Genomic DNA, 27,515 nt, shown 5'->3' on the forward strand with positions numbered 1-27,515 from the left:
TTTAAGTGTGTGTTTGTGCATGTGTCTGCCCTTCTCACCTCTTGCCAAACTTAGCAGACTAGATCAAGAGAAGCAGTGAGATTCAGACAAGAAGGCAGAAATATGTACACTGAAGAGAAGAAATGTTTAAATGTGTCATGTGGATTACAGATCAGACAGGAGTGATTGTTGTGGTGTTCATAATTACTGGGAATGGAAAGAATGTCCCATATTTATTATGCTCTTCAGCAAAATGTCAATTTAAGAAAATTAGAGAATTGGCAAGAATTAGAGTTAGTAGCAAGTTAGCAATACTAAATTTGTCTGCTGGGAAATTTGCCTTCTGTCAGTTTCCCAACTGAAAACTGTGAAAATGCCAGTTGACTAGATTGAGCGAAGAAGAAACAGCATTTCCAAAGGAGGATGTTGCTTTATATCTGCTGATGAAAAACTAGATCTTTGGTCTTCAGTCTTTTACAGTATGTTATTTATGGTGTTCTCTCATGTCAGTCCTTTTATCTCATCAGGTTTCACATGAATTATTCACTGAAGCTCTGGCTATATGATTTGATTGCTCTTCTAGAATGTATGTTAAATTTAGTTATGCTGCACTTTTCTTAGTGAAGCCTTATTACTGAAACTCACAGTTTAGCAGTATACAATCCCCTCCTCCCACCTTCCAACTGTGGTTTTTGTTGTCTGTTTTTTTTTTTTTTTTCATTTATTTTTTAACAGAATGCCAACAGTATAGTGCTAGACAGATCCTCCATTTATTCTCTGAGGCTGCATTTTCATCTAGGTTTTCACCTCTCAGGAAGGTCTTGAATGTCATGAACTGTGTTCTGTTCAAGTGTATTTCTTGTAGGATCCCAGCTGCTTTCTTGGCATTAGGTATGAACGTGGCTGCTAAATTATGCTCTCTAACACTGTTGCTGACATCTTGAATGCAATCTTTATAAACCTGACCCCCTGTCTGAATTGAAAGGCATGTTGTGGATTATTCCTGTTCTGGCCTATTCTTTCTCACTTTCACTTGTATTGTGTTAGATAACTGAACTAATTGCTGTGACTTAAAATTGTCACAACTTTGCATGTAAGGGCTTGCTATCTTCCTCCCAAACAACTGACATCATTAATTTTGTATCAGCAAGTTTTTGAAATAAGGATGATTTTAAAATATTCCTTCTAACAGTGAAACAAGAAGGCTATTTGGAAGAGATAGCTCCTATTGTCTGCCTAATGAAAATTTTATATTGGCATATAAACCTTGTGTATCTCTTACTCCCGGCCTTATCAGGACTGCAAGTCAAAGTCTGAAAAAATTGCCCTGTGAAATCAGAAAAGGCTTTTTGCATAGTCATCCATTGAAATGAGGGTGGTCAATAAATGCTTTTTGTGTAGCTACTGATTTAGTGAAGTGTCCTCACTTCTAAGATTAGCTATGATCTGCATACCCAAATTCTCTGTGCAGGCATAGCTCTGAGCTTCCCTTTCTGACCCGAGCGATGTGGAGACCATGGATCTTTACAGCACTCTCAAATTGCAGTGACTTGGAGGAGTACAGAATATGACATAGAAAGGAACTGAATGATTCATATTAATTGCATATGCACTTTAGCATTTTGGTGAGGTTTGACTGTGAGGGCTTAGACTGTCCAAGATCAGCATTATGAAGAAACATGCAATGTTCATTCATATCAGTAATGCCACCTGCTACTAACTTTCTTTTAAATTATTTAATACAACTTTCTTTTGTTTATAATTCCAGTTTAAAATCAAGAATATCTACAACCCCAAGCATCGATGCTCTTCAATATCTAATTTCACAGTTTTCTTAGCACATATCTCATGTTATTTGTTATAGTCAGTGTCATCCCAACACCTTTGTCTATTCTTCCTACATTTTAAATAGTTTAGCTGGCAAGCCATCAATCATAAATCATGAGACATGTTTAACTTCAAGTGAGATCGGTTTAGGAAGAAAACAAGTCTTGTATGGCCTAATTTGGTACATTACTCACACCTGTAATTGAGAAATGCCTGTTCTGGAAAAGAAAACTTTTTTCAGAGTTTTGGTATATATCTATAGACAGAAACAAAATTTTCAGGTTCTTTATGGCCTGGAGGAACATAGTTGTTGATAAATCTAGAGCTTTTAACAGGGGAAAGTCTCTTGTGAAATAAGTTTCAGTGTTCAGAAATACATCCATTGTTTCATTAAACACAGACATTTTTTTCCAGTTATATTTCAGTCACTAGGTAAATGGAGGAATGATATAATTTTAGGAATAACTGAATTTCCTCTTCTACAGACATAAATAAGCCAGAATCCATGGGTTTTGTTTTTTTTTTACTCAGTGTATTTTAAAGCTTCCCCTCCTGTAAGTTATTGTATACACCCTGGTTCTGTAATTGTTCTTCTCTGACTAACTTCTGACGCTATACAAAAACAAAGCTATATTTAAAATACAAAGTCATATGTGAATTGATCATATGTTTTTCTCTGGTGCTAAAGAACAACAGTACAGCAATCACAAACTCACAACAGAAAATTATGGAAATAATAAAAAAATAATCAGGTTTATAGTGCAAAGCAAACAAGTATTTGGGAGAGATGGCAATAATTTCTATAATGCAATTTTAATTCAAAAGAAAATTATAATTTTGCTTACTCCACCAGGTCAATTGTACTAGCCACATTAACCAGATGATGCTCATTTCATTTTACAGGTAATTTATTGCAACTGCAATACTGACTCTGAGACGGCTCACAAAAATAATTTACCTTAAGTAAACACCATTTGCCACTAATGATGGGACAAAACAAACTTGCAGAGCATTTATGAACAGTAACATCTCTCTCTTTCAGTACACATTTGCAAACCGATCTCTGTTGTTTGCAGATGAATTAAGCATGGCTTGAAAAATCATTAAAGCCATCTGCTTTGATGGGAAAAAAAACCTGCTGTGATCATTTTATTGTGCTGACAGAGGCTAGGGACCATTTTACAATATTTTTTCTAGCATCATTTACCCCAAATTTAACATCCTGTGTAAAAAATGAACAGTATTATCTGTTCTCATGCCTATTTACAACTACATTTACAGAGAAAGCAGCTTATACAGGTAACTCAAGGTATTTGTTTTGCTGGTCTCCAACAGATGGATGAGCCTGTTTTTCAACCATTAAAATCTGTAGTTACAACAAACTAAATGTTTATGGGTTCTGTGGAAAGCTTAATCTTCCTCTGAAATTATAGGAGCTAATAAGCATAAAAATATCATCAGTGTTTTAGTTACAAATTAGTTCCCATGGTCCATTTAAATAGAACTACTTTTTTTTTTTTCTAAGAATGCTCTACAGTTATTCAAAGTGCAACAACCCAGTAAGTTAATATTGATGGGGATTTTACTGTCCAAATAGATACTTCTGAGACCAAATCCATCTCACTTAGCTAGCAGCAACTTTTAATAGCTTTCAGAATTTCAGTATTTCCCTATTTAAAATTCTACTTGAACTCCTGTGATTTCAGCAGATTTTTTTTGTCTCAAGTAGCTTTCAGCAGTATTTCACTGACTGGGTTCCACCATGACTGACTCACCTTTAAAACTATAAATCATCATGCACAGTTGCAGCATTCCTCCACCATTATAACACTGTCCTACTTGGTATTTAGCTTTTGTACACGTAAATCTACTGCATATATGGAAGTTAGTAAAATTGGCTGATGATAAAAGCAAAAATCTCCTAACATTAAACGAGTCTTATTATGGTACTTTTGTTTTGTTTTGTTTTGTTTTTAGTTTCACAAGGAGATCGGTGAATGCACTACCTCAAAAATGTCATTAATTCCAACAGCATCCTAAATAGATATTATGGGCCACACAGGACCAGAGCTAGGAATTGAGGACCAAGAAAAAGGGAGCCACTGAAAGCACTAGCTGCTGCCTAGAGCCACAGGAAGTATTTATAAAGGCTAATCATATGCCCTTCTCTTGTTACTGCTGTACTCATTTGAGTCCTTTGGCATATAACAGACTCTCCAGTCATGTGATCACTTTAGAGAAAACAGGCCCCAAGTATTCCTTTCTGTGCATCCCTTGTAGTTACAGGTCCTTCTGAAAGTACATAACCAACACCACACAATGCAGCAATAGGACTGATGGTTTTCAATTTCTGTTGGTGGTAAGTTCCTTGATCCAGTCTAGAACCACATTTGCTTTTTCACGACCACATCACATCCTCCTGCAGTAGGTAAGTACTTCTGTGTACAAACTTCTGCAAGGCTAGATGGGTCAGAAGGAAATTATTAATGAGCCCTTATTCATGTGTATCTGCCTCTTTTTAAATTATGATTCTTCAGTTCTCTCCATTCTTATTCTATTCTAGATATTTTCCTATTTTTCCTCTATTCCTTCTCCATCAATCCTAATTCTTCCTATGACTCTCACCACAGAATGATTCTTTCCTCCTTTTCTTTACGTTTCCCTCCACTCCATTTTCTTTTCCCCTTTGTGTACCCCTTGATAATCTCTGTGGAACTGTAGACTCATAGAATTGTTTGAGTTAGAAGGGACCTTAAAGATCACCTAGCTCCAACCCCCATGGCATGGGCAGGGACACCTCCCACTAGATCAGGTTGCTCAAATCCTATTCCAACAGGTCCACATCTTTTTTGTGTTGGCGGCCTCAGAGCTGGATGCAACACTCCAGGTGGGGTCTCATGAGAGTGGAATAGAGCAGGAGAATCACCTCCCTTGGCCTGCTCGCCACAGTTGTTTTGATGGAGCCTAGGATATGGTTGGCTTTCTGGGCTGCACTCACACATTCTTGGCTCATGTTGAGCATTTAATCAACCAGCACTCTCAAGTCTTTCTCCTCAGAACTTCTCTCAATCCTTACTCTGCCCAGCCTGTATTTGTGCTTGGGATTGCCTTGACCCAGGTGCAAGACCTTGCACTTGGCCTTGAGCTTCATGAGATTGGTATGGGTCCACCTCTCCAGCCTGTCAAGGTCCCTCTGGATGCCATCCCTTCCTTCCAGCATGTTGACTGCACCCACAGCTTGGTGTCATCCACAGACTTGTGGTGCACTTATTCCCAGTGTCCATATAACTGACAAAGATGTGAAAGAGTACCAGTCCCTGAGGAACACCACTCATCACTGGTCTCCACTTGGATATCAGGACGCTGAGTGCAACTCTCTGAGTGCAACTATCCAGACAGTTCCTTATCCACTGAGTGGTCCGTGCATCAAATAAAAGTCTTTACAAATTAGAGACCAGGATGTCGTGCAGGACAATGTCAGAGTATACATGTTCCTCTGTTCACCCCCTACTTGCAGTCCTCTTCCTTTCCCTTGAAGTCATACATTTACAAGTGTCCTATGGATGTCAACAGCCACAGTCCAAAAATCAGTGAACAGCTTAATAACATTTATTGTTTTCAGTGCTTCTTTGATACTTGGGTGCTCTTCTCCCAACCCCCATTGGAGCCATTTCTGGAAAAACCTTAGTCTTTGTAGAAGGCTGTATAATCAGTTGCTACGCTTAATAACAATAGTCTTCACCTGGGAATATCAAATCAAAACAGTTACTTCCATTTTGCAGACAGAGAACTTGGTCACAGAGAAATGAATGCGATGGCCATTCCTGTGAAGCAGGTCAGCTAAAGATCAGAATGAGAAGACAGGTCTCCAGGAACAGTGCACTGCAGCTCAGGATTGTTTTTTTTTTGTTTTGTTTTGTTTTTTTTTCTTAAATCTTTGTGGTTCGTATGACAAATATTTGACAATTAGTTTTAAGCATACTTTCCCCAGATAAACATTAAAGAGAAATCATCTAACTAAATTATTTCGTTCCAAGTTGAAAATATGTAATCTAGGAACCAATTCCACTGTTAAGTATGAAAACATACAGCATCGTTGGTAACATCACACAACCAAAGGAGTTAAACTGACGTGGAAGACAGCATACCTGCTCATCTTCCTGTTTTAAAGAATTGAGGCCTTGCAGTTATTCATTTCTCATCTTTTTCAGATGGTTGACCTGTAATTGCCATCACTCTGCCTTCCTGTCAGAGAAATATATCTGCTGATACACTCAGAGATCTTTGCCTGGTCCTACAACCAAAATCTACCTGTATCTCTAATGGTGCAGAGGGACTAGAGATTGCTAGGGGTTTCTTTTATTCCGTACAGGATCACATGAAAAGTTTGATGACTGCATAAGAAAAGATTTGACATCTATCTCAGAGATGCAATTGTAGCTGTTAAATTCTATGTGGTACCAACTACACTACAACAAGCCATTACCTAGCTCCCATTACGTATTCCACACTAATTCTAAGAATAAAACATCATATTTGCATAGGAATATTCTGCAGTTGCTCAACATTGTTTTTAAAAGCAAGAGTTGGAAGTTTAATAGTTATATTTTTAAAATAGTAGAATTGTATTGTATTAAATAGTCACATAGCAGAGAGCTGGGCAAGACAACCCATGTACAGTATTTTTCTATCTCTAATTAATTATATTTATAAGCTCTTGTGATCAGGCTTCTGTTCTTCTTGAGTGACAGAATTATGCAGTTGATCCCTGAACATCTCCATCTGACTATTAAGGTACACTATTTTAATTAAAGTGCTTTGGATCTGATTGCTTTTACCCTGTAATGTCAGCATTATTCTCACATTACATCTTCCTTTTAAAAATTTTTTGGGTTGTGTCATATGTATATAAAACAGGCTTTTAAAGTTAACTCTGAGGCAGAATATTTTCATGCAGGGTTTGTATGGGAAAACCCTCATCAATTCAATACTCTTTTACTGTTCAGATAGTTTCTTTCAAAAGAATTTATCCCCCCATACCCCAGAAAAGCTGCTGAAGGAAAGATGAAAACTGCACAATAATGGAAGCCCTGCCATCATCTTACATCAGAAATCAACATTCACATGCTTAGAGTGGATAGTAGTTGTTCCCTATGTATAAAATACAAAGTACAGAATATAAAATATATAAATAAAGAATTTTATATGTACATTATCTAACCTTATAATTTCTTTTAATCTTCAAGCAATTAGTTAATATATTTTCCTTTTTATTCTGCTATCCTGCAGAATAATACAATATTCTGTATCCAGGCTTACAGTCAGAGCCAACTTTCTCCAGCTGGTTAAGAGTTTAAGGAGCACTGCCAATACTTGCTGATTCACAAAGTCATATCACTCATTCCCTCTTTATCTGTCTTCCACATTTTCTCCACTCTTTTCTCTATTTTTCTGATCAGTATTGTACAAAAGAAGCAGTTTTTTCTTTGTTCGAATATTTGTTCTGGAAAAAAATAGTGTTGATGGTTCTGGTAATGACCAGAGTATGATTTGTCTTGGAATATTGCAGAATTGTATTTCAGTAAAAATAAGACACTTTTTTTTCTATTCACCCTCACATATTCAATGTTCTATATAAACAAGCAACTAAATTAAGATTTATTTGATTTATTTTGAATAGAAGCCATCTTTGTTTCTTAAGAACTATCTAGCAATTTCCATCTTCTCATTTCTTTGCTCTTTACTTTTCCCAACACCTAAGCAATTAGTTTTCCTTGTGTGAATATGCAGGGACAGTTACAAATAAAAGTTACAAACTAGAAAAAATTAGAAGCTAGAACTGTCAGTTCCACAGTAAAGCTCAATATTTGCAAAGTGCATTACATCACTGCTATTTTTAATGCAGCAGCAGTAAAAAACAGATTCCAGACCCCACTTCACAAAATACTGCATGAATACACAGTAAAAGAAAGTTTTTACTTTGGAAATCTTATTAACTCAGATCAATCTTCTATGGACATCAGTGGAAATATTCCTATTAATTTTATTTACCTCCATGTTGATTTGGGCTTAATCTGTAATTTGCATTATAATGGCTGCAAGTCACATATACACCTTCAGAAAATTCAAAAGGCTTTTGTGAGCACTGCTAAGATAAAACAAAAAAATAAAGCAGCAGAGAATATTTTCCCTATCTGGCTCCAGGCATGTGAATTGTTAGGTTTTGCCACAGAGACAACAGGTAGTGCAATTCTCCTACCATTGGTGTTCTGATCTGGCTTGCAGAAACAGCACTTTGGCTTCTCTTTCACGCCTATAGTAAGATACATGAAGGAAGATGAGAACTACAACTACAGGAAGAATGGAAGTAGAGGAGAATACAATATCTGGGCTGGCACATGGCTGGGATACATGGCTTAGGACTCCATGGCACGCACCATTAGCACAGCCACAACTGAGCAATGGCACTTGCAGCAGCCAAGTGATTCCAGCAGTTGCTGCTAACTCAGGGAGCGGGCATCACCTACTGAAGTTATGGGGAACCCCAAATGTGTCAGTTACTATTTGGAGCAGCTGTGACCACCAGTGCCTCAGTTCTGCTAGAGCAGGTATTTCTCTACAGCACAACAGAGCTGGCACCTGAAGGTAGATTGGACACGAACTTACAAACAACAGATTTCCTCATTTTATGGAAAAGCCCAATAAAAGTGAACAGATTTTTTTCTGTCACTCTCTTTGAAAATTAATACTTACCATATTATTGAAGATTTTTTTTTAATCTATGTATATTTCATGTTCCATTACACTCAAACTTCATGTATTACATTATAGTCAACAGAAACCTAATGGTTTCAACCCTCCTAAATTCTACAGTTTTCCATGTGGAGAACAACGTATAGTAGTATCACTGATCTGCAATAAACCTTTAGTCATTTGACCGTGCCTAAATATATAAGGCATGAAATCTTACACTCTTTTCAGTGCTTTTTCTGTCCAAATTTGAAAAAATTAAGTAGTTAGTAATTTCTTCCCTGTGAATTTTTGCCTCAGTGAATGCTAGAGGCATGAAATTTCTGAGTACAGAAACAAAAGAAATGAATCTAGGAAAGGTTTTCTATCCAATGACTCAAATGATTGCTATTAACAGCTTTCACATTTTCATGAGTTTAAGAACAAAATTTGACCTTCTTAACAAAGAGTCAGAAATTGCGTACGCTTTCTCCTAATCTCTCTCTGAAACTGAGCTAATTTAATTCCTGGATGGCACTGATTTCTTTGCTATTATACGAGTGCAGAATTTGACCTTATAACTTAGAAAACTTGGGTTTCAATGTAACTGTATTGGAGATGTTTTTATACTATATTAATTGATGCTTATTGGAGGCTGAAGGGCTGATCATTTCAGGTTGTGGTACTAGACATGTCTTGCTTGTGGGCCTTTGCAACATCACAGCAAATACAAAGACTATTAAAATCTCTTCGTGAAAACACACAAAAATCAATCCTCTTCCACAAGGAGGTGCCCTCCAGCACAATCAATACAAACTAGTACAACAATATCTTACGACATTTGTTGGCTGCTTTAAACCTTTTTTTACTCAGTAAACCTCACAAGGTGCTACTGCCTTTCGTCTCTGCTGGATTGTGCCAAATGAAGATGTATTTCTAAATGAGTTGTAGGGGTAAATGATGCCATCAGTTACCCCCCTTTGCAGATAGCTTTAAATTCAGCACAGTTGCGGAGGTCTGAATTAAACTTGGATTTCATCCAGTAGAGTTAAAGAAGATGAATTTGTTTACTGCTTTGAGATGTTTCTTTTCTCTACTTTGGTTATATTACGGGTTCTGGATGGAAATTTTTGCTCTACATTTTGATTCTTGCACTCTAGAAAGTTCAACACCAAAAGTGTAATGACAATCAACAGTCAATATTCTTTCACACTTCTATTATTAATCAATGCTATTAGCTGTAATTACAAACCAACTGCTGGAAACTAACTTCTTCAAGAACTGTAGGCCTTGATCAAGTATATATCTATCAGCAACTTAAAATATGTTTTGTCTTGTTGGAGCTTTTGTGTACCCATCACAAATTTTTAACACATGGTTGTAGAAATCTTTTGCAATCAAATATTTTCCCCAGATAGCTATGAACCTAGGGCATGATAAGTAGAACTGTTTGGTTCCTACTGCTATCATCTGCTTCAATCATTTTCATCTTCAAGCACCACAAAGATAGTGATAAACAGCTCTAGGTTAACATGATGTTGCTAAGAGTTAGACACAGGAAAATATTCCACTAGCCCAGGACAACATACCTGCACACACATTTAATACAAAAGACATTTGATAGGCTTGTTTAGTGAAAAATTAAACATTAGTCTCTGTCCTTGTGCTGTATTTCTTTATGCAATGAGACCAAACAACATGACTGAAACCAAATCTCATAAAATCTTATTCAAACAAGCCCAGTCAAATCAAAATCCGTTTTATGGAAATTAACCTTCTGTGTGAAGAAAACTCAACCAAATGGGCAGCTGTATGACACTATAAATTAGTACATTAGCCTTTCAGCCTTAGGAGAACAGAGTTTAAGTTCTGGCATTAGGTGCAAAAGAAAACAAATTTTGAGGTCTCATCTGAGCCATGATCACATTGTACTTCTGATAACTCACATTCAGATAAAGGTCATTGTGATTTGGATGGATCATATAGTAATCATTCCTTTGCCTCTATAAAATACCTTAGGGATAGATGGAATTGTATAAGGACAGAGCAATATCCTAGCAAACACAAGAATATATCTGATGTGCAAGCATTCTGCTTGATCATTTCTCTTATTAAGATTACAAAGCCTCAAAAAAATATTAACTCATGTCTATCCTTTTCAGTTGAGTGGAGCTACCATTATTAGTCCTGACTAGCAGGAGACGCCTGTCCTGACAACACTCCTGCAGAAGTCAGGAATCAGCCCATATGGCAGATACCAAGACAAATTATGGGAATTTCAAATAGGAGTAGGACTAAAATGTCAGAGTGGAGTACTGGGGTCCCAAAACTCCTCACATCACACAGTGGTATGAAACTGCTGCTCAGCCAAAACACAGCATTGAGCTTTCCATATGACAAGCTTTTCTCCCTTCCCACCGAACTACTGCCAGCTACCTTGACCTTCAGTCTAGAAAAGAACTGCAGTATGGGAAACCACTTTTGCAGGACTGCTAAATTCCACAGCAGACAACCAAGGTGGGGCTGGGATTCAGTGCAGGAGCTTTGCCTGAATGCACTGTTCCTTATGAGGGTCACACAGCCCACATCAGAAGAATTCCTTAGAGGCTGCGTGTGAAGAAATAGGAAATTGTATCTAGTGCACAGCTGCTGAACTGGATGAAGCTGGATTCAGCTCCAGATTAAATGAATCCTTGTGGGACTGTTTCTCACCAGTATCTCTATATGTACCTATAATACAGGAAATACACTTTCTGATCCCATAATATTGTAAAGAAAAATTGTATAGCACTCAAATATATATATATATATATATATATATATATGTCAAGTGCAGTTATGAAACTCATAACTGCTTAAGAATATGGGGAACCTCAAGTAATTGCTTATCTTTTCATGAGGCTGTATCTCCAAAGTACACTAGTGACCTTGACTCAACTGAGGTTGAGTGACTTTTAGTGAGGTAATGTCCTCTATAATAACTTTGTACACGGCTGAAGGCTAATCACGTGCTGAAAAACATGCTAGTGAAGGAATCGGCTCTCCCACAATCTCTGATGCAAACATATTTTTATACTTCTTTTGCAACCTTTATAATGTATTAGTCACAAAATAGATACTTAAAGTTTCCTTAGGGAGCTGCTCCCTAGGGATACTTTAGGTGTAAGCAGGACGTGCTTCAGTGAAGAAAGGCTGTTACTTTGTCAGTAGGTAAGAAAAAAGCCAATTGAGTGAGGCTCAGTAGAAGTATTTGCATATATAAACTATATACTTAAAAACTATATACTTCAGTTCCTCTCAAATGCAATTGTGGACTGATACCCCCAAAAATTCTGAGATCTGAAATACAATCTTAGTTTTAGATCTTTTAGAGTTTTCTTGTTTTAAGAAGAAACTTGTGATCCAAAGATATTAGACAAGACTGAAAATTTGCAAGACTAATTATTGTAGATACTTGCATTTTGCATTGTTTCTCTGCCAAAGTACTCTCAGTAAGATACATTACCCCTTCTGAATAAGTTTATACGTCTGCCTGAGCTTCCTGAAAAAGGGATTTTCACAATGAAAGAGTGTAAAACACAGAAGAGCCCCAGCTAAGTGTAATACACGAGACAAAAAAAGGATCTTTTCCATCTGAAGAGAAAAAACCTGCAGATTACAGTGCTCCAGTTGTTAGAGAGACATTGATACAGCTCAAAAAAACACCACAGAGGAAGAAAAATTCTTGGATTTGCATGGAGAAGACAAAAAAACAATGGGATGTCACAGCCCAGTTCTTTATGCTTTATCTTAATCTGCATTTGTGCGGATTGGTTTGACCTTGCTCGATTCACATCCTCTTTACAAGAATTAAATGCATAAAGAAAGGGCAGAGGTAGAATGAATCAGTGTTCTCATAGCAAGTAAACACACACAAAAAAACCCCAATACAAGATAAGTCTCATCCATACAATATCTGGGGCTCAGTCCTGTTGAATTGAACAGACTTCATGGCTCTTGTTTTATCTAAACTGTACAGAAAAATTCATAGTACCACTGTGAAATGCTGGAGAACTTACCAAGTCATTAACTCGAGTTCTGCTGCCAGCAAATGTTGACAAAGCCTGATGCTTCAGATTGTGTTTGGCCCCTAATCTCTGTCCCTTCAGGTTTCCATCTGGCAGAGAATATTCACACATTCAGGAAACTATGCATCACATACAGATATAAAAAAAAAGAAGACAGAGGGACATCAGGTCTGTAGACCTTTAGGAAGACTCAGAGAAAGCATTTGAACTGTATACATTAAAACATTGTGACTAATATTCTTCTCTTTAACTTCTTTTGACAAGGTCAATTATATTTGCAATCCTACAGTCTCTGCTACCTGTCGTAATTATTATACTTAAACTTACTTATTATTCTTTTTCTTGACATCTTGTAAAGACATTCTGTTTTACAATTCTCAGGGGAAGCTGAAAATTTTTCTCTTGTTATGCAGAAACTTGAGGAAATAAATGGATTATTTTATGGCGGTAACTGGAATCTGATAAATGTTCTTCTGCTCAGAACTGCTTCACACAGTTCTTTTCTAGTTTCTACATTGATTTTGAAACTGGACAAAGGAGAAGCAAAAAGTTTTATACTTTTTCCTCTGAGTATATTATATATCAGTGCAGTTCCTCCTCGTCTGCTCGTAGAGATCTTAGTGTTGTCAGTTAAAGTCTTCTGTGAGCCACTTCCATATCTTTTCTATCTGCTTGACTAGAAATCAGCCTGTGTGTTCCCTTTCCACGGCAATGAAACTGACTGCTTCTGAAATATCATACAGTTTTATTAGTAGATTTTTTTTTGTACTGGGAAGAATTTACTCCAGGTTTTTTTGTCTAATTCTGACAAACCAGAACTAATGTCTTATGGAGATTACACTAAGTTGTATCTTACAGCTTCAGGACAGAAGGATCATTAATGACATCTTTTAATAGTAGCACTTATATATTAATAATGTATACATTAATTACATGGCTATTATATAAAGTGCCTATAGAGTCTCTGTATATTAATAGTATCCATGTAGTAAATCACAAAGTTGCATGTCAACTGTAATTATCCATGCATTTTTAACTTTCTTTTTTCTTCTCCATTGGGCAACCTCATCTTCCAGCATCCTGGAAAACTAATCTTCCTTTTTTTTCTTTTCTGATAAAGTTTTCCTCCTATTGCCACAAAATCTGGTGTTTCCTACCAAAATTACAACAGGTTAAAGATCAAAACAGACTAATATGGTTAAAGCTCAGATCCTCCTTAAAAACATTCTACATCTAGAAAACGATTCAGAATGTGATGACATCTTAGTAAGCTTTTAGATCTTGAGATTTTCAGATAGGGAAGATACAATTCTAAGTCCCCAAAGCCCCTGTAATCACAAGGTATTTTTAGAACTTCCTATAGCCTTATCCTGATAAATGTATAACATGAGGTGGTTATTTTTAAGTCATTCCACATAAAATAGATGGTGACAGTACAATATTAAAAGTTTCAAAAGCTCCATTTTTTTCAGATGGAAGGTTTCTTCCTTCCTATTGCCATTCTCTTCACTTCCCCAGCCACAGCACAACTGCAAAAGGTTTGGACAGGCCTACGGCTGAGGAAACTCTGTATTTGCTCAGCCAGCTTGGGCCCAAAGAAGCCCATGGCAAGGAACATCCAAGATAATTTTCATTGTTTTAACAAAACAGAACAAGAAAACAACTTGAGATAGATTCAACCACATTAGCTCAGGTTCTAGAAGTAGTTTAGGCAAGACAGGAACCATCAAATTCTGTCTTATAAATATCTGAAACAAATGATAACTTCTCTTAGAAGAAGCACTTTGAATATGTGAGTGCACAAATATTAGTGAACACATCTGAGCTGCTTCTCTAAACACTCTACCTTGATGTCATTTTCACATACTTTGCCAGGACTTGAGACTTTCCATCACAGTCATTAACCTCCTAGGCAGGCAAAGGAAGAAGCCTTGTGCCATTAATCAAAAATTTCTAAACATTCAAAGAATAGTTTTCTCTCTTTTTTTTTTTTTTTTTTCAGCATATGAGTCTCACAGAAAAGAAAAGATGTTTGGGAATGTTGCTATAAAAGCCTTTTTTTATTTTGGGGGGAGGAGCTGTAAAATGTACTTTTGCCTTCAGAAATAAACATCATGGAAATAAAGAGCAGCTCAGACATGGTAATACATCTCCTTCCCATCCATGTCAATAAAAATATTTACCACACTACTCCACATTATGTTTGATAATTATAGCATAGCAACAGCCAAATTCAGTAAAGACTCGGCTACAGATTTCAGCTTTAAATCTGAATTTCATCTTCCAAGAATAATAATAAAGATTAGGAAATTTGATAGCTATTAAATTTTTAAGGGGAAGCTTATTTTTCCCTCTTAAATCAGGGTCATGCAAAAAATTGGAAGCTACACCATACCTGTATAAGCATTAAAAACCTGAGACATTGGACTGGATTACTTATGTTAGTGTCCTTTCTGCTATGTGCATATGGCCCTCCAGATCCTTTTCTTTAGCCATAATGTTGCTCTCCATATACCGAATCCTGTTTTTTAAATCTTATCCATACAGAGGAGTTTTTTTTTTTAATATGGAGACTTTTTTTTAACACATCTGGTTGAACATTCCAGATGGACTTTTTCTTTAGCAAATTTGAGACCACATCCTGTATTGCAAAAAATCCATTGGCTTGACTTTCTCACACCTCTAAATAGAAATGGGATCCTGAGTGTACAATCCAACAGAAGCTGAACTCATTTGATGCCGCTGAATTAAAGGTCTCTGAGCAAGTAATTCTAAGTTAATTTTTACTTCTCATGAGTTACAATTTACAGTCTTGCTGCAGCAAGACTGAGAGATATAATCTTCTTTACTTACATTTAACGGTCTCAAAATTCTTTCTTTGCTCTTCCCTACTGGATACAGCCATCTGACACTGTCCTAATTTATGGAACTGCTGCATGTCCCATTTAGGGCTTGTATGAGAATTCAGCTCACACTTGCAATGATATTTTAGACTGATACCATTTTGGGACAATGAGTCAGCAGGTCATACTTCTCCAGCTAGATCTTCTTAAATAAATTTTCAGAAATACAGACTTCCCATTACAATTTGTACATAAGGTCATCCCAAAGTAACACAAATCAGCCAAATAAACCTGCCTATTGTCTTCCAAAAATATTACTAACTGAAGACACCATATACACAGGATTTCCAGGGCTTTTTCTGTTATTTTACATGAGAGATTTGGGTCTCTTGATGTCTGCATTTGTCATAACCATCCCATCAAAATCCTAACCATCTTGTCATGAGAAATGTCTGTGTGGATCCACATCTGCTTTCAGAGAGTCAGATGCACTGGTCTGTTGATACAATTGATATAAGTGCATGAAGTCACCTAAGGTTTTAAGCAAGAGTCCAAGTCTGATGAAATTAGGATATGTACTGCTTACCATTATCTGTGGAGGATGGAACTTAAAGCATTATGGAATATGTTATTGATAGAGTTAGAGGCAATAAGAGAAGGGAAAGACATTCATTAGTGTAGTTTCCTCTTTCTCTTTATTTTGCGGGGCATATAACTTCTGAGTCTTTCTTCAACCCTATATGTTACTAAATAGCCTTAGCTTGCTATATGCAAAAATGCCATACAGATTGAAAATACTATGGTCAAATGCTAGGTGTTGAGTGACAGGGACATAAAATGGGTATATTAATCAGTGATTGGTCTTTTTTTTTTCTTCCTTTGTTTGTTTCTTCTTTTTTGAAAGATATGCAGTTCTCAGTTAAACACAACTGTGGCAATCTTTCTATGTTTCTCTTCTCCCTTGAAAAATAACTCCATCCAACCCCAATGTTAGCAGTGCATGTCAACAGTAGTTCTTTGTAAAGGGTGTGTTTGCTAGCAAGGAAAACAAACCCAGGATTCCAGGTTCAAATGTACAGATTTAGTGTAAAAACACCCATACTACTTAGGCCAGTTGTGCTATATCCTTTTTAGTTCAACCACAGGACCCTAAAAAATGCAGGATACGGAACATTACACCTTGTGCCACCAGAACTTTGTGCCTTCATTTCAAACAATACTCACTTCTAAGAGATACCACGTCACCTGCAGCCAAAGGTCCAACTATCCCAGGATAGACCAGCACCAATGTTTAGAGAGTATGGGAAGAGGGTGACGCTGAAACGTCCTCTGAAGGCCTGACAGTCTCTAGATTAAGGACTTCCTGATTTGGAGAGTTCAATTTCATTGTCATAGTTGAGAACTGCTGTTGGCCATTCCTTCCATGAATTTTTCTAAGCAATTTTTCTTGATTCATTTAAGACTCATGCCACCCAAAACAGCTTTTATCAATAAATTTATAAATTTAATAAGTCATTAATAAAATTAATGATTGTGCTGCGTGATAAAGTACTTCCTTAATGTTCTCTAAATGACTCAACTGCTTTTTTTCCCTACTGCCCTCCCCCCAATAAATTCTTGCTATGGGATTCAGTAAATTTTGATTCCCTGCTCTTCAAACAATTCATGATGTTTAATTTATAGGCATTGATTTTATTCCTTTTCCACTCTCTGTCCCAAGTCGAATCCCGTCAGGTTTCTGCTAATAAAAAAGCCCTTTGTAAGCCTTGCTTGTTCTTATGGATTCTCACAGGATCATTCTAGGTCTTCCATAACTTTAGATGTGGGGATGAGTACTGCAGAAGTGGTCAGAGGGGCAAGAGAAGGTTACATGATGTGTGGAGCTGCTTTCCTGGCATTCAGCTGGCATAAAGCATTAACAAGCCAAGTTGAGGTTCAAGGACTGGTTTTGCCACAGCCAAGCTACGTCACTTACCCAAGGCTAGATTACGATCATAGAAACTACTCAGTTTAATGGATTGCACAGTTCCAGAAATTAACGTTTCCTTATGAGGCAACGCTTCTTTAGTCATTAAGGCTAATTCACAAAGAAACTTTACATGCTAAAAAGTAGAGTATTAGAGTGTCTAAAAGAACTTGTAGCTGAGCAGAATATTCCCCTAGATGTTAGGAAGAATTAAAACACAAAAAAAGATCCAAATTCATGAAAGTTTGAATGCTGAGCAGGCACATGCATGCATTGCATAAAACTAACAGTACTTTTCTGGATGTAGGCATCTATTCTGGGCTCCAAGGAAATGTCTGACTGCCTCAGCTCCTATGAACACCCTCCTGCAGTATCACACTGAAACTCTAAAATAATAATACAAAGCTGTTTTTCATTTTATTTCTCTGTAGATGCAGATCTAGGTCTTCACTTATTTTGTCTCTCCCCTATTTCTTTCCTACAGGAAGCAGAGAAGCCTTGGTTCAGCTGACCAGCTTTTGAAAGGTTTTGTGGACACCCTTAGTTATTCTATATACTTAGGGCTGGACTCACAGAGCCTTGTAATATGGAGCAGAGCAGAGGCTGATATTCCTTTGAGGGTCTAGCCTTTGTGGCTAAGTCTGCAATGCACCTAATATCTGCTTGTCCCACAAATGGCTGGAAGCTTAGTGCACTGCTTAAGACTTCTCTGTCCACATGATCTTCAGGAAGAGTTAGGAAGGCAGCGTGACCCTACAGGTCCCAGCCACCTTTGCAAAAAGCAGTGCTGAGCCACTTGCAGCATGGACGCCACCACATATAGTCTGCCAGCATTTATGACAAAAGATCACTGAAAGAATTAAAGGGCTGCACAGAGTTCCAGCGGAGAGCTTTATACAAAATAAAACAAAAAAAAATTAAAAAAAAAAATTAAAAAATGGAAGAAGCTGGCTACATCAGTAGAATTCAGAAGACATACATCTTTATTTAATCTCCCTTTTTTTTATTGGCCTCATGCTACACATCCCAGGTTTAGATCATTTGTAAATCTTTCTGAATTATGTAACAAGTGCACTGTGTATATACCACACTAGATAGGCATAGACATTACAAAACCAAAATTCTCTTAGCATAAAGCTACTTAGCTGACTTCAAGGAAATGAAGCTCATTTACACCAACCCACAATCTGAACCATTATCCTATAAGGTATTCTTGTTATGTTTGTTTGTTTTTAACACAGTGGGACAATAAAGTCACTACATTTACAGCCCAGAACACTCTGCATATTCCAATGTCTTGTTTGCTCTTTTAACAGCTACCAAACCCTGTGCAGATGGTTTCACTAAATTATCAACAATCACTTCAAAGTCATTTCTGATATTCCTGCCCTTGGGGAGGCACTACAGGGGCCAAACATCTCTGGTGCAGCTCTATTAGCATAACACATTTGGCCCACTGACCACGAAGTGCACTGCCTCCAATTACCTTCTTTCTCTTGCTCTTATCTCAGTTTACTGACCCTGTACTTATCTGTCTCTTCCTTATCTAAAACACTGCAATCTTCCAGGCTCCCTAATGCAGTTCATGATTTAACTTCTGTAGTTCTCATCTAATATTATTGTCCCTTTCTGTTGTTCTACTTTCTCTCTTCCTGAAGCAATCCCACAAGCACTGGGGTCTTAAAAAATCACTGCTGTTTACAGAGTTTATTACTTTCCATCATTTCTTAGGATTCTCCGGGAACATGTCTTTCAAATAATTATCCCTGTGATTTACTATATCACTCATAAAACCTCCTCCTTCCTGTACTAATTAGCCCTGGATTAGCTAGTTGGTAGGGCCAGATTGCCCCTGACGGACTTTTTCCCATCTCTGTGTTTCACACAGGCATGCTGGGATCCCATTCTCCCTGGCTTTCTGCATGCACACAGAGCTCCTTGCCAGGTCTTCCAGGGCAGGCTCACCCCACCTGGCTAGGCAGCAACCTTAACTACATATTTCAGCAAATGTCTCAAGCTCTGAGGAGCTGGCACCTCTGCAATCACCTCCTTCTGCCTCCGTTTAGGTTGTGTAGCCATATGCCACTCCCCAAGCAAAGCTTTTACTGAAAGCCGTCTTAGAGAGCCCTTTGCAGTACATCTGAAATGTTCAAATCTGTACCTAAGCTTCTATAAAGTGCCACTGTACTAATTAATGACTGCACTCTTCACTAAAATATCATGGATGAGTGAAGAAGCATCTGAACTACCTTCAGATAGATCAGCTGGGTCCTATTACAGAGAGAAGGAAAGAAAATGGTGTTAACACCTCTACTCTTTCCATTTTACAGCAGCAGTAAGGAACTGCTGTAGCCTGTACTGTGAATGACACAGTGAAAGTGCTATTTTGGACACTAAGTATCCACTTGGTTACCCGAGTGTAGAAAAAGATACCTAGAGACATTCCTTCTGAACCAAAACAAATGATAGCTACTCATAAACGAACAAAAAAAACCCCAAACCAATGGCTGCAATTTGTTCTCTACCATACAACTAAAAAGTAGGGATATGGTTAGAAATGTCCATAGAGCTTTGCAAGAGCAGAGACACAGAATTATGGTTTACAAGATCCCAGTGCTTGATTGTGACCCTTACTCAGGGGTACCTTCCTGTAAATTGTATTAACAGCAGGAAGCTCATTTACAAAAAACCAAACCAAAACAAAAACCCTTAAGGGTATGCTATGTACTTCTGAAGTCACTCCAATGAAAGTATGCAATAAGGATAATACTGTAGCAGTATTAAGACATGATACATTTCTAGGGTAAGTAGCACTAGTTTTGGAGATGTATGGATACATTCTCAGAGTTTATTTACCCTTTCTTTTAGTCATGTTTGTGGTGTCATTTTCACAGAAAAAATAGTTCTTTAAGAAAATGTCAACAAGACTCTTGATCGGCATTTTCAAACTATTACATAAGATAGCACAGATATTTCCTTTCCACAGAAATTAAATTTGTGTTCAAGGGGGAAACCAGTATTTCAGCCTCCTGAAGTAAAAGACTGAGTTAACTTTACCTACCTACATAGTCACAAAAGTTGCCTGGTAAGGTACAGTGCTCTGCTGAGGCATTCGATTCTTAGGGAACTGACACATCCTCTGGGTAATCTTGCACTTTTAAAATGCCACTGCTCCTACCTTTCCATCCCCCTGTTTTGTCAGGGATTACCACTCCTGCAGCAGAAGCAACAGAGGATGATGCACTACAGTTGCCTGTTCTGCAAGAAAAACAAGGGCTCCGTTACACATTGCAGATGCTCCAGTTCTCAGCCTGGCATCTTAGCAAAATGCAAGGGGCTTAGAACTAAAGTTGCTGAGGCAGAGGTACCTGCTTCCAGTTGCTAACTCCTTTCCAGGCAGAGTAGCCTCTGATTAAAAAAAAGCAAAACAAAACAAAACAACACAAAAAAAAAACCAAACAAACAAAACCCAAACCAACCCCATTTCCCAACAACAACAAAACTCAACCAACCAGCAAAGAGAACTGAGATCAATCTTCTAGGCTCTTGCAGCTAGATCCAAGTGGGCTAATTCCAGAATGATGATTCTTAAGAGTGCAAGACACTGTATTAATTAAGATTCCTAAAACATCTCTGAAGATTATTTGGAAAAGTCCTCAGTGTTACTGATGTGAACTGGAGCTAATGCTCTTCAGAGGGGAAAGTATAGCAATTAACAATTCAAAGATTTCCTCGTAATACCTTTCGCGCACATTGATCTATTTCCTGCTGTTAAAAAATAAACCAACGAAAAACCACAAGCAAGGCAAAAATATTTACTAGATGATATCGTCCTGTGAATATGGACGTGCAGCCCAAAAGAGTCAGATGTCAAAGGCAATAAAGATCTAAACACTAAACCCTGGGGAATAGTCCCAGGTACCAAGAGAATCCCAAAGACAGAAAGATTTTGAGTAAAGGGCTATTTGGAAGGAATTACTGGAGAAAGTGATCCTTAATGTTCCTGTACCCTAACTTCCCCTTGTTACCATAGCAGCCAGCTGTGAGTAAAGCAGGCAGATTTGGTCTGACAAGCACAAGAAATTAATGTTTTCAGAGAATGTAATGTTCAGATTTGCCCCGTAGCTGATGTGTGGTTAAGTTAGACTGGTATAACCTTGAAGAGAAAAGGCTTAGGCTCTTCATCATGGAAAGTCATATCTCTAAAGCAAAATCTGTGCCTTGCTCTAAATCTTAACTCTCTCAAATGGATTCTGAGGGGATCTGCCAAGACCTTATCTCATTTTACCTCTGTTCAGCTACCAGTGCAGCTGAACATTCATGACAGAGGAAACCTAAGCACCTACAGCAGTACCACAGTGAGTGCAGTGATGTCTCCTGGTTTTGCTTCTCAGCAGCTCTACCCTGGGCTGCCCACTGCTCGGGGCAACAAAAAGATGCACAAGCAAACATGCACAAGCTAACTCTGTTACAGCTCCTAAAAACAGGTGAAGCCTGCATTTTCCCTCCACTTGTGGCACAGCTTGAAAACAAATCAAAAAAACCCCAACCAACCAAATGAAAACCCATCACCCCCACCCCAGCCCCCAACACCCCACATTCAAATCAGAAGGATATCAAAATGCCCTTCAAAAATGTGTAAGTGTTCTTAGTAGGAATCAAACATTCTCTAAATTTACATACACCATCTTCCTCTCATTTGTCAGCCAAATAGGATGCTTTGGCAATCTGACTCCTGGCTATAACTCATCTATACATATAGATTAATTGTACATACTCCTCACTTTCCTCACTTCTCTCTTTTTTTTTTTTTTTTTTTTTTTTTTTTTTTTTTTTTGGTAACATTTTGCAGGAAGCCATTCTAGGCACTGGGAATGGACCACCATCTTCTCTTCCAGAAGAACTGCCTTACTGCATGGGCCTTTCCAGTCCAAATGGTTAGGAATCCAATACACAACAATCTTGCAGAAATCAGCTGCCAGATTTATTATTCTACCTGAAAACCCCAAACAAACAAACAAACAAAAACCCAAACAAACAAAAAAAAGTGGCATAAAAACAGACTTTAAATAAACCTCTTAGGTACATTTTAAAAAGGGTAAATCAGTTCAGTGAAATACTTTTATATCTTCTGTTGAAAGATCACGTAATGTTGGTCTGATTGCTTGTTTTGTTCAGTGAGTCACTACCGTACACAGATATATATATATTTCTTCTTAAATATTACACATTTGATGTATATTTTTCCTTTTTTCTTTTTTCCTCTTTTTTTTTTTCCTTTTTTTTTTTGTCCAACCCCTTTCCCAAATACCCACATCCTGCCACAGGCAAGAGGCGCTTCATGCTGACATTAAAGAATCAAAACCAATTCAAGGACTTTTCATCAAAGCATGTTTCATTTGAACCTTATTTCAATGGAAACCACATCTTTTTCAAACAATCTTACTCAACATTTTTTCCCCTTTCCTTTTTACTAATTCTGCAATTTTAGACTTTTGATTCTAGGTTGATCACTGAAAAATTAAGTGCCATTGAGACTTATGGATGACAGAATTAGGTGACATATTAAGGCATACATACACTCACATAAAATAGGTTCTTTTATGAATCTGCATAAATTAAATACCTGCCCAAATGTTTTTTATGCACCCGTGGTTTCTAGTGACCACTACTTCTTTACTTTTGATTAACAGCATATCAAAATATCCATAGCATAACTAGTATCTTAACAGACAGAAGATGGAAAATAAACCCACCACCTAGGACTGTCTTGGAAATCCATCCATTATGATGAAAATTATTCTCATCTTTTATGGTTATGCATTCAGTTTCCTCCTGCTTCTCAGGAATAAAGGAAAATGAGGTACTCCATGTAACACCTATTTAAATTTCACTGGGCAAAAAAAGAAATCCAGATCTTACCCCTTCTCCCTCCCTTCAAACCAGGAAATAGTATATTTCAGAAAAAATGTGTTCATAAATATTTAAAATTTTGGGGTTTTTTATCAGGGCTTTTTTTTTTTCACCTCATTTTCCATACAGAGTAGTGTGTGTGGCTTGTGTTCAAGACCACCCCTAAAACAACTTGAAAAAAAAATAACACCAACAGAAAAACAAACCCTCGAAATTTAAATTGTCTTCTGAGCATATCTGATCACATTTACATTTAGTGTCCAAAACAGTTGATTGGTAACATCAGTGCCAGCACTACAACGTCATACAGTGACTTCATGGTTTACTTTGACAGTTCCTCTAAGTCTCCGTTCCACCGAAAATTACAAAAGGTTCTGCAGAGCTTTCCTTAGCAAGCTGAAGCTTACTAGTCATTTGTGGATGCGCATAAAAGCTGCTTATAGCACAGCTATGGCGTAAGCTATTTTCTAAGCAATAAATGGTTCAAGTCATCTATTTTGTCCTGAAATGCTACCTGTAATTACAGCATTGCTTATAAATGGTCATAGTAAATTCAGCATCAAAGAGAGTATTACAGAAAAAGACAGCAGCAGAAGCATTAGCATTATCTAGTATTTATATATGTTATCAACATAACACAGCAGTAAAAGGTTTAAATGCATATTAATGGGTACCGTGTCTAAAAATTACTAAAGTACCTATTTAGTGTATTGGATATTTTTCTCAAGGAGTGCTTGCTGTGTCTAAACAGCATAATTAGATATGTGACTTAGTACAGTTAATTCCTATTGATTAAATAACTTATTTATGTACCAAAGGAAATGGAGGGATACAAAATGTTTTCTCCCTCCTGATCATGAACTTGTATTTAATTCTGACATGATCATCAGAAAGCCCACCACATGTAATTGCTACCCTCAGATGGATCTTGAAAGGTCTAAGCCATAGCATGGGCCATGTATGTATAGGAATGTGGCACTGGATACAGCATGTAGTTTGCAGTCTGAAGCCAGGGATTTTGCTGCTTAGTCACTGTACTTATTATGGCAGCTCTGTCATTAAACGGGATTCTTTTTGAGGCCATTCCAAAAAAAAAAAAAAAAGAAAAAAAAAAATTAAAAGGAAAACCTCTCTCAATACCTGGTTGTTTTCAGAGGCAAAGTGCAAGGTCTACCACTGCAAGCTTCTAAATTAAATGCTGTGGTACACACTTTGCTTCTCTTTCATAACTGCAGAAAGACAATTGAGAATGGCATGAAACAAATGCCCTAGGCATGCTGTGCTGATACCATCATCAAGTGGTTATTTTGCACAATGAGAATTAACTGTACTATGGACACCCAGAGAAAGTGTACAATATCTTATACTGATATGAAACAAAACAGACATGAGATAGCTTTTTTGTACTTAAAACCTGTACGTTCCCTTCCCGAACTTAAGTAAAAAGCAAACCCACCCTTTTCCTCCTGTTACACAGAATAACATTTAGGTCCTAACCCTCCCCTTTCAAATAAAGTGCGCTGTCCATGGCAGACCATAGGAGTAATGCAACAAGAAAAGCCCCTTTAGTGTACTATTTAAAAAACAAACTGAAGTCGATCCAGCTTTCCTCTGGGTCTTGTGAAAGAGGAGAAGCATAAGGGAGGGGGAAAACATCCCCTTCACTGTCACTTGTTAATAGACATAGCCTTCGTTGTAAGGGTGGGTGTTACAGCAGCCACTGTCCTGCATGTAGACCATGCTCTCGTCAAAGTGGGACAGAGGCACAGTGTCCTCCTCATTGATGTGGCGCTCTATGTCCGTCTTCAGCAAGGGGCGCTGGTTGTCTGGAAAAGCCATGGAGAAAAGCGCTTCAGGGTCGCAAACAAACTTGTAGACATATCTTTCTCCAGCCACCTTAGGACAACAGAAGGGAGAAAAAGGTGCAGTGTAAGGCCATGTGATTTTGCAATCCCAAGTTCAACAGTCTTGTGAAGAACTCACCTTCGTTACACAGCTAATAATGCAACAGCAGAACTGGTGGGGCAGTGACCTAGCAAAGACAACAGGGATGCCAACAACAGGCTGCAGAATGCTCTTCGTTTTGCCCCACATGACACATCCCATTGGAAGATGGACTAGGTATTCTAATTCTAAGCATTTGTTTGCGATCGTTTCCCATACTCAAGAGCAAATAGGACTGTTCTTACTAGAAAATGTAAACAAATTGTCACTATAGTGGCAAAATAAAATGACTAAGTCCAACACTCTGTGTGTGAAGCGGAAAAAAGAATCAGACTGCATGATATAGATCTGAATTTCACTCTGCAGAGATTGATTCATACTTACGTATAAAAGCACTTAAGTTATAGTGCATGCTGATTGTACAGGGACAGCACTAGCAAATACGTAGACTAATATGTACTTAGCAATTGCTCATGCAAAGCTGGGACATTTGGATTTGCTTATGGAGGGGCAATTTGTCCGAAGACTTCAAAGTTTTTCCTTACTCAAAAATAGCACTAAATGCTTGTGCTTCATCTTCCTAAAAGCTAAAGACTTATAAAAAACAGTACTGTTGTCTTATTTGAAAGAAAAGTTAATATATAGTCTTCTCAAATACCTTATTTAAAGAATTACATTAAAAATTTTGAACCACGTTGCAAACCCATGGTTTATTAGAATTATTTTCAAATAAACACCATTGTCTGCTTCTTGCAGCTCCACCTAGCATGCCATTAGAAGTGAGTGGCAGAAGTATTACAAACAACTCCATTCTTATGGGTACAAAATAGTCTGAAGCACCCCCTTAATTTTCAGCTTATTTATTCTACAAATAATGCAAAGTTTTGGTAGAGCCTGTATCTGCAGTAGATCTTTTTTTCATCAAATTAATGTCAGCAAATTTGACAGACTGAAGGCCACATTCAGAAACTGGGCATTTTCATACCCTGTGATCACTGTTTAATTTAAAAGGGGAAAAAATGTGTATACAAACTTTGCAGTAAAGAAACCTCCTATGAATCTACACTCACCAGTAGTTTTTAACATACATCGTACTGGCCAGACAGGGTGATCCCAGGGCAAACCTCAAACATTGCTACGTCAGAAAAATAAGCATCCAAACTAGCTTTTAAAATGTATGTTAAATGCATTCTTGTAGATAATAAAAGTAGTAGTTTAAGAGGTAACAAGGCAGCTGTCAGATACTTGTAAACTTTCCATACGAAACAACGTGTGTGTGGGTTGGGCAGCATTATCAGCCTTAAGGTACTTCCATACCCACCTTCTGAACTTGTTTCACCCTCTTTGCTACTTACCCTTGCCTCTGTGCTGCCTTTCAACTGTGCTGGCACAACTTCCCATGCAGCTGAGCTGCAACTTGCAACAAGGAATTCCTCTCTCTGAAGCACCACCCAGAAAATCAAACGTCCATGCCTCCCCCTCCCTGGACCCAGTCTCCAGTCCACTTTACAAAGATTCAATACACAGTTATGTGGCACACAGAAATGGATGAGGCACTGCACTGATGAAGTACCATAAGCCAATACTAGCACAGATTGTTGTCTAAGCTGACTCATGAACAGTGAAAAAGTGGAGCACTACAATGATCCCATAACCAAAGCAAGAAAGCTTCTGACAGGCAACTCCAAACTGAGACTTCACAAAACCCACTAAAAAGCTGCTCAGTAGCTTGAGCCAAGAGCTTTGTTTCCATTCAAAGAATTGGCAAAAGGCAGGTTTAACCATCACAGGTCACAAAACTAATATGAAAAAATATGGAACAAGTCTTACAGCACCAAGTGTTCAGTACAATCTTTGATCATACCTGCCAGTTTCATAGATGGAGCAAACAAGTCTCTCCTACAGATTTCTCAGCAAGACTTAAAAACGTACATGGAAATCAGCAAGCCACAGTGAAAGGATGGGGTGAACACTGTCAGCAAGGCCAGACAGTTATATATAAATTACTGTTAAATATTCCTCATAATTCAGGCTATTATAAAATATTAAATTCCACTTAAAAATCATATTATTACAACACTATTGGTAAAATATTAAAGTATTTGCTACATTAATAGATATAATTTTTCTCTCCCATCTTGCACTTACGAAAATACCCAAGCACTGGCCAGCTAATTTAGACCTGCTGCACATTATTCATACCATATTCTACTGTTTGCCTTTCCCATGTGCCAGGAAACTATTTTT

General features: G+C 37.6%; 1 protein-coding gene across 6 annotated transcripts in view; it reads right to left on the minus strand.

The window, feature by feature from the left end:
- Positions 1-23,526: 23,526 nt before the first annotated feature.
- Positions 23,527-27,515, minus strand: part of ETV1 (ets variant 1) — a 64,773-nt gene continuing 60,784 nt past the window's right edge. For all 6 annotated transcript variants that reach the window (XM_008950400.1, XM_008950401.1, XM_008950399.1 and 3 more), the window contains one exon: positions 23,527-25,220. In XM_008950400.1, coding sequence (XP_008948648.1) covers positions 24,999-25,220 — 222 coding nt within the window. In that variant the 3' untranslated portion in view covers positions 23,527-24,998. The remainder of the gene's footprint in view (positions 25,221-27,515) is intronic.

The sequence above is a fragment of the Merops nubicus genome, unplaced genomic scaffold (assembly GCF_000691845.1).
Source record: "Merops nubicus isolate BGI_N331 unplaced genomic scaffold, ASM69184v1 scaffold15212, whole genome shotgun sequence".
In the NCBI taxonomy this organism is placed as follows: Eukaryota; Metazoa; Chordata; class Aves; order Coraciiformes; family Meropidae; genus Merops; species Merops nubicus.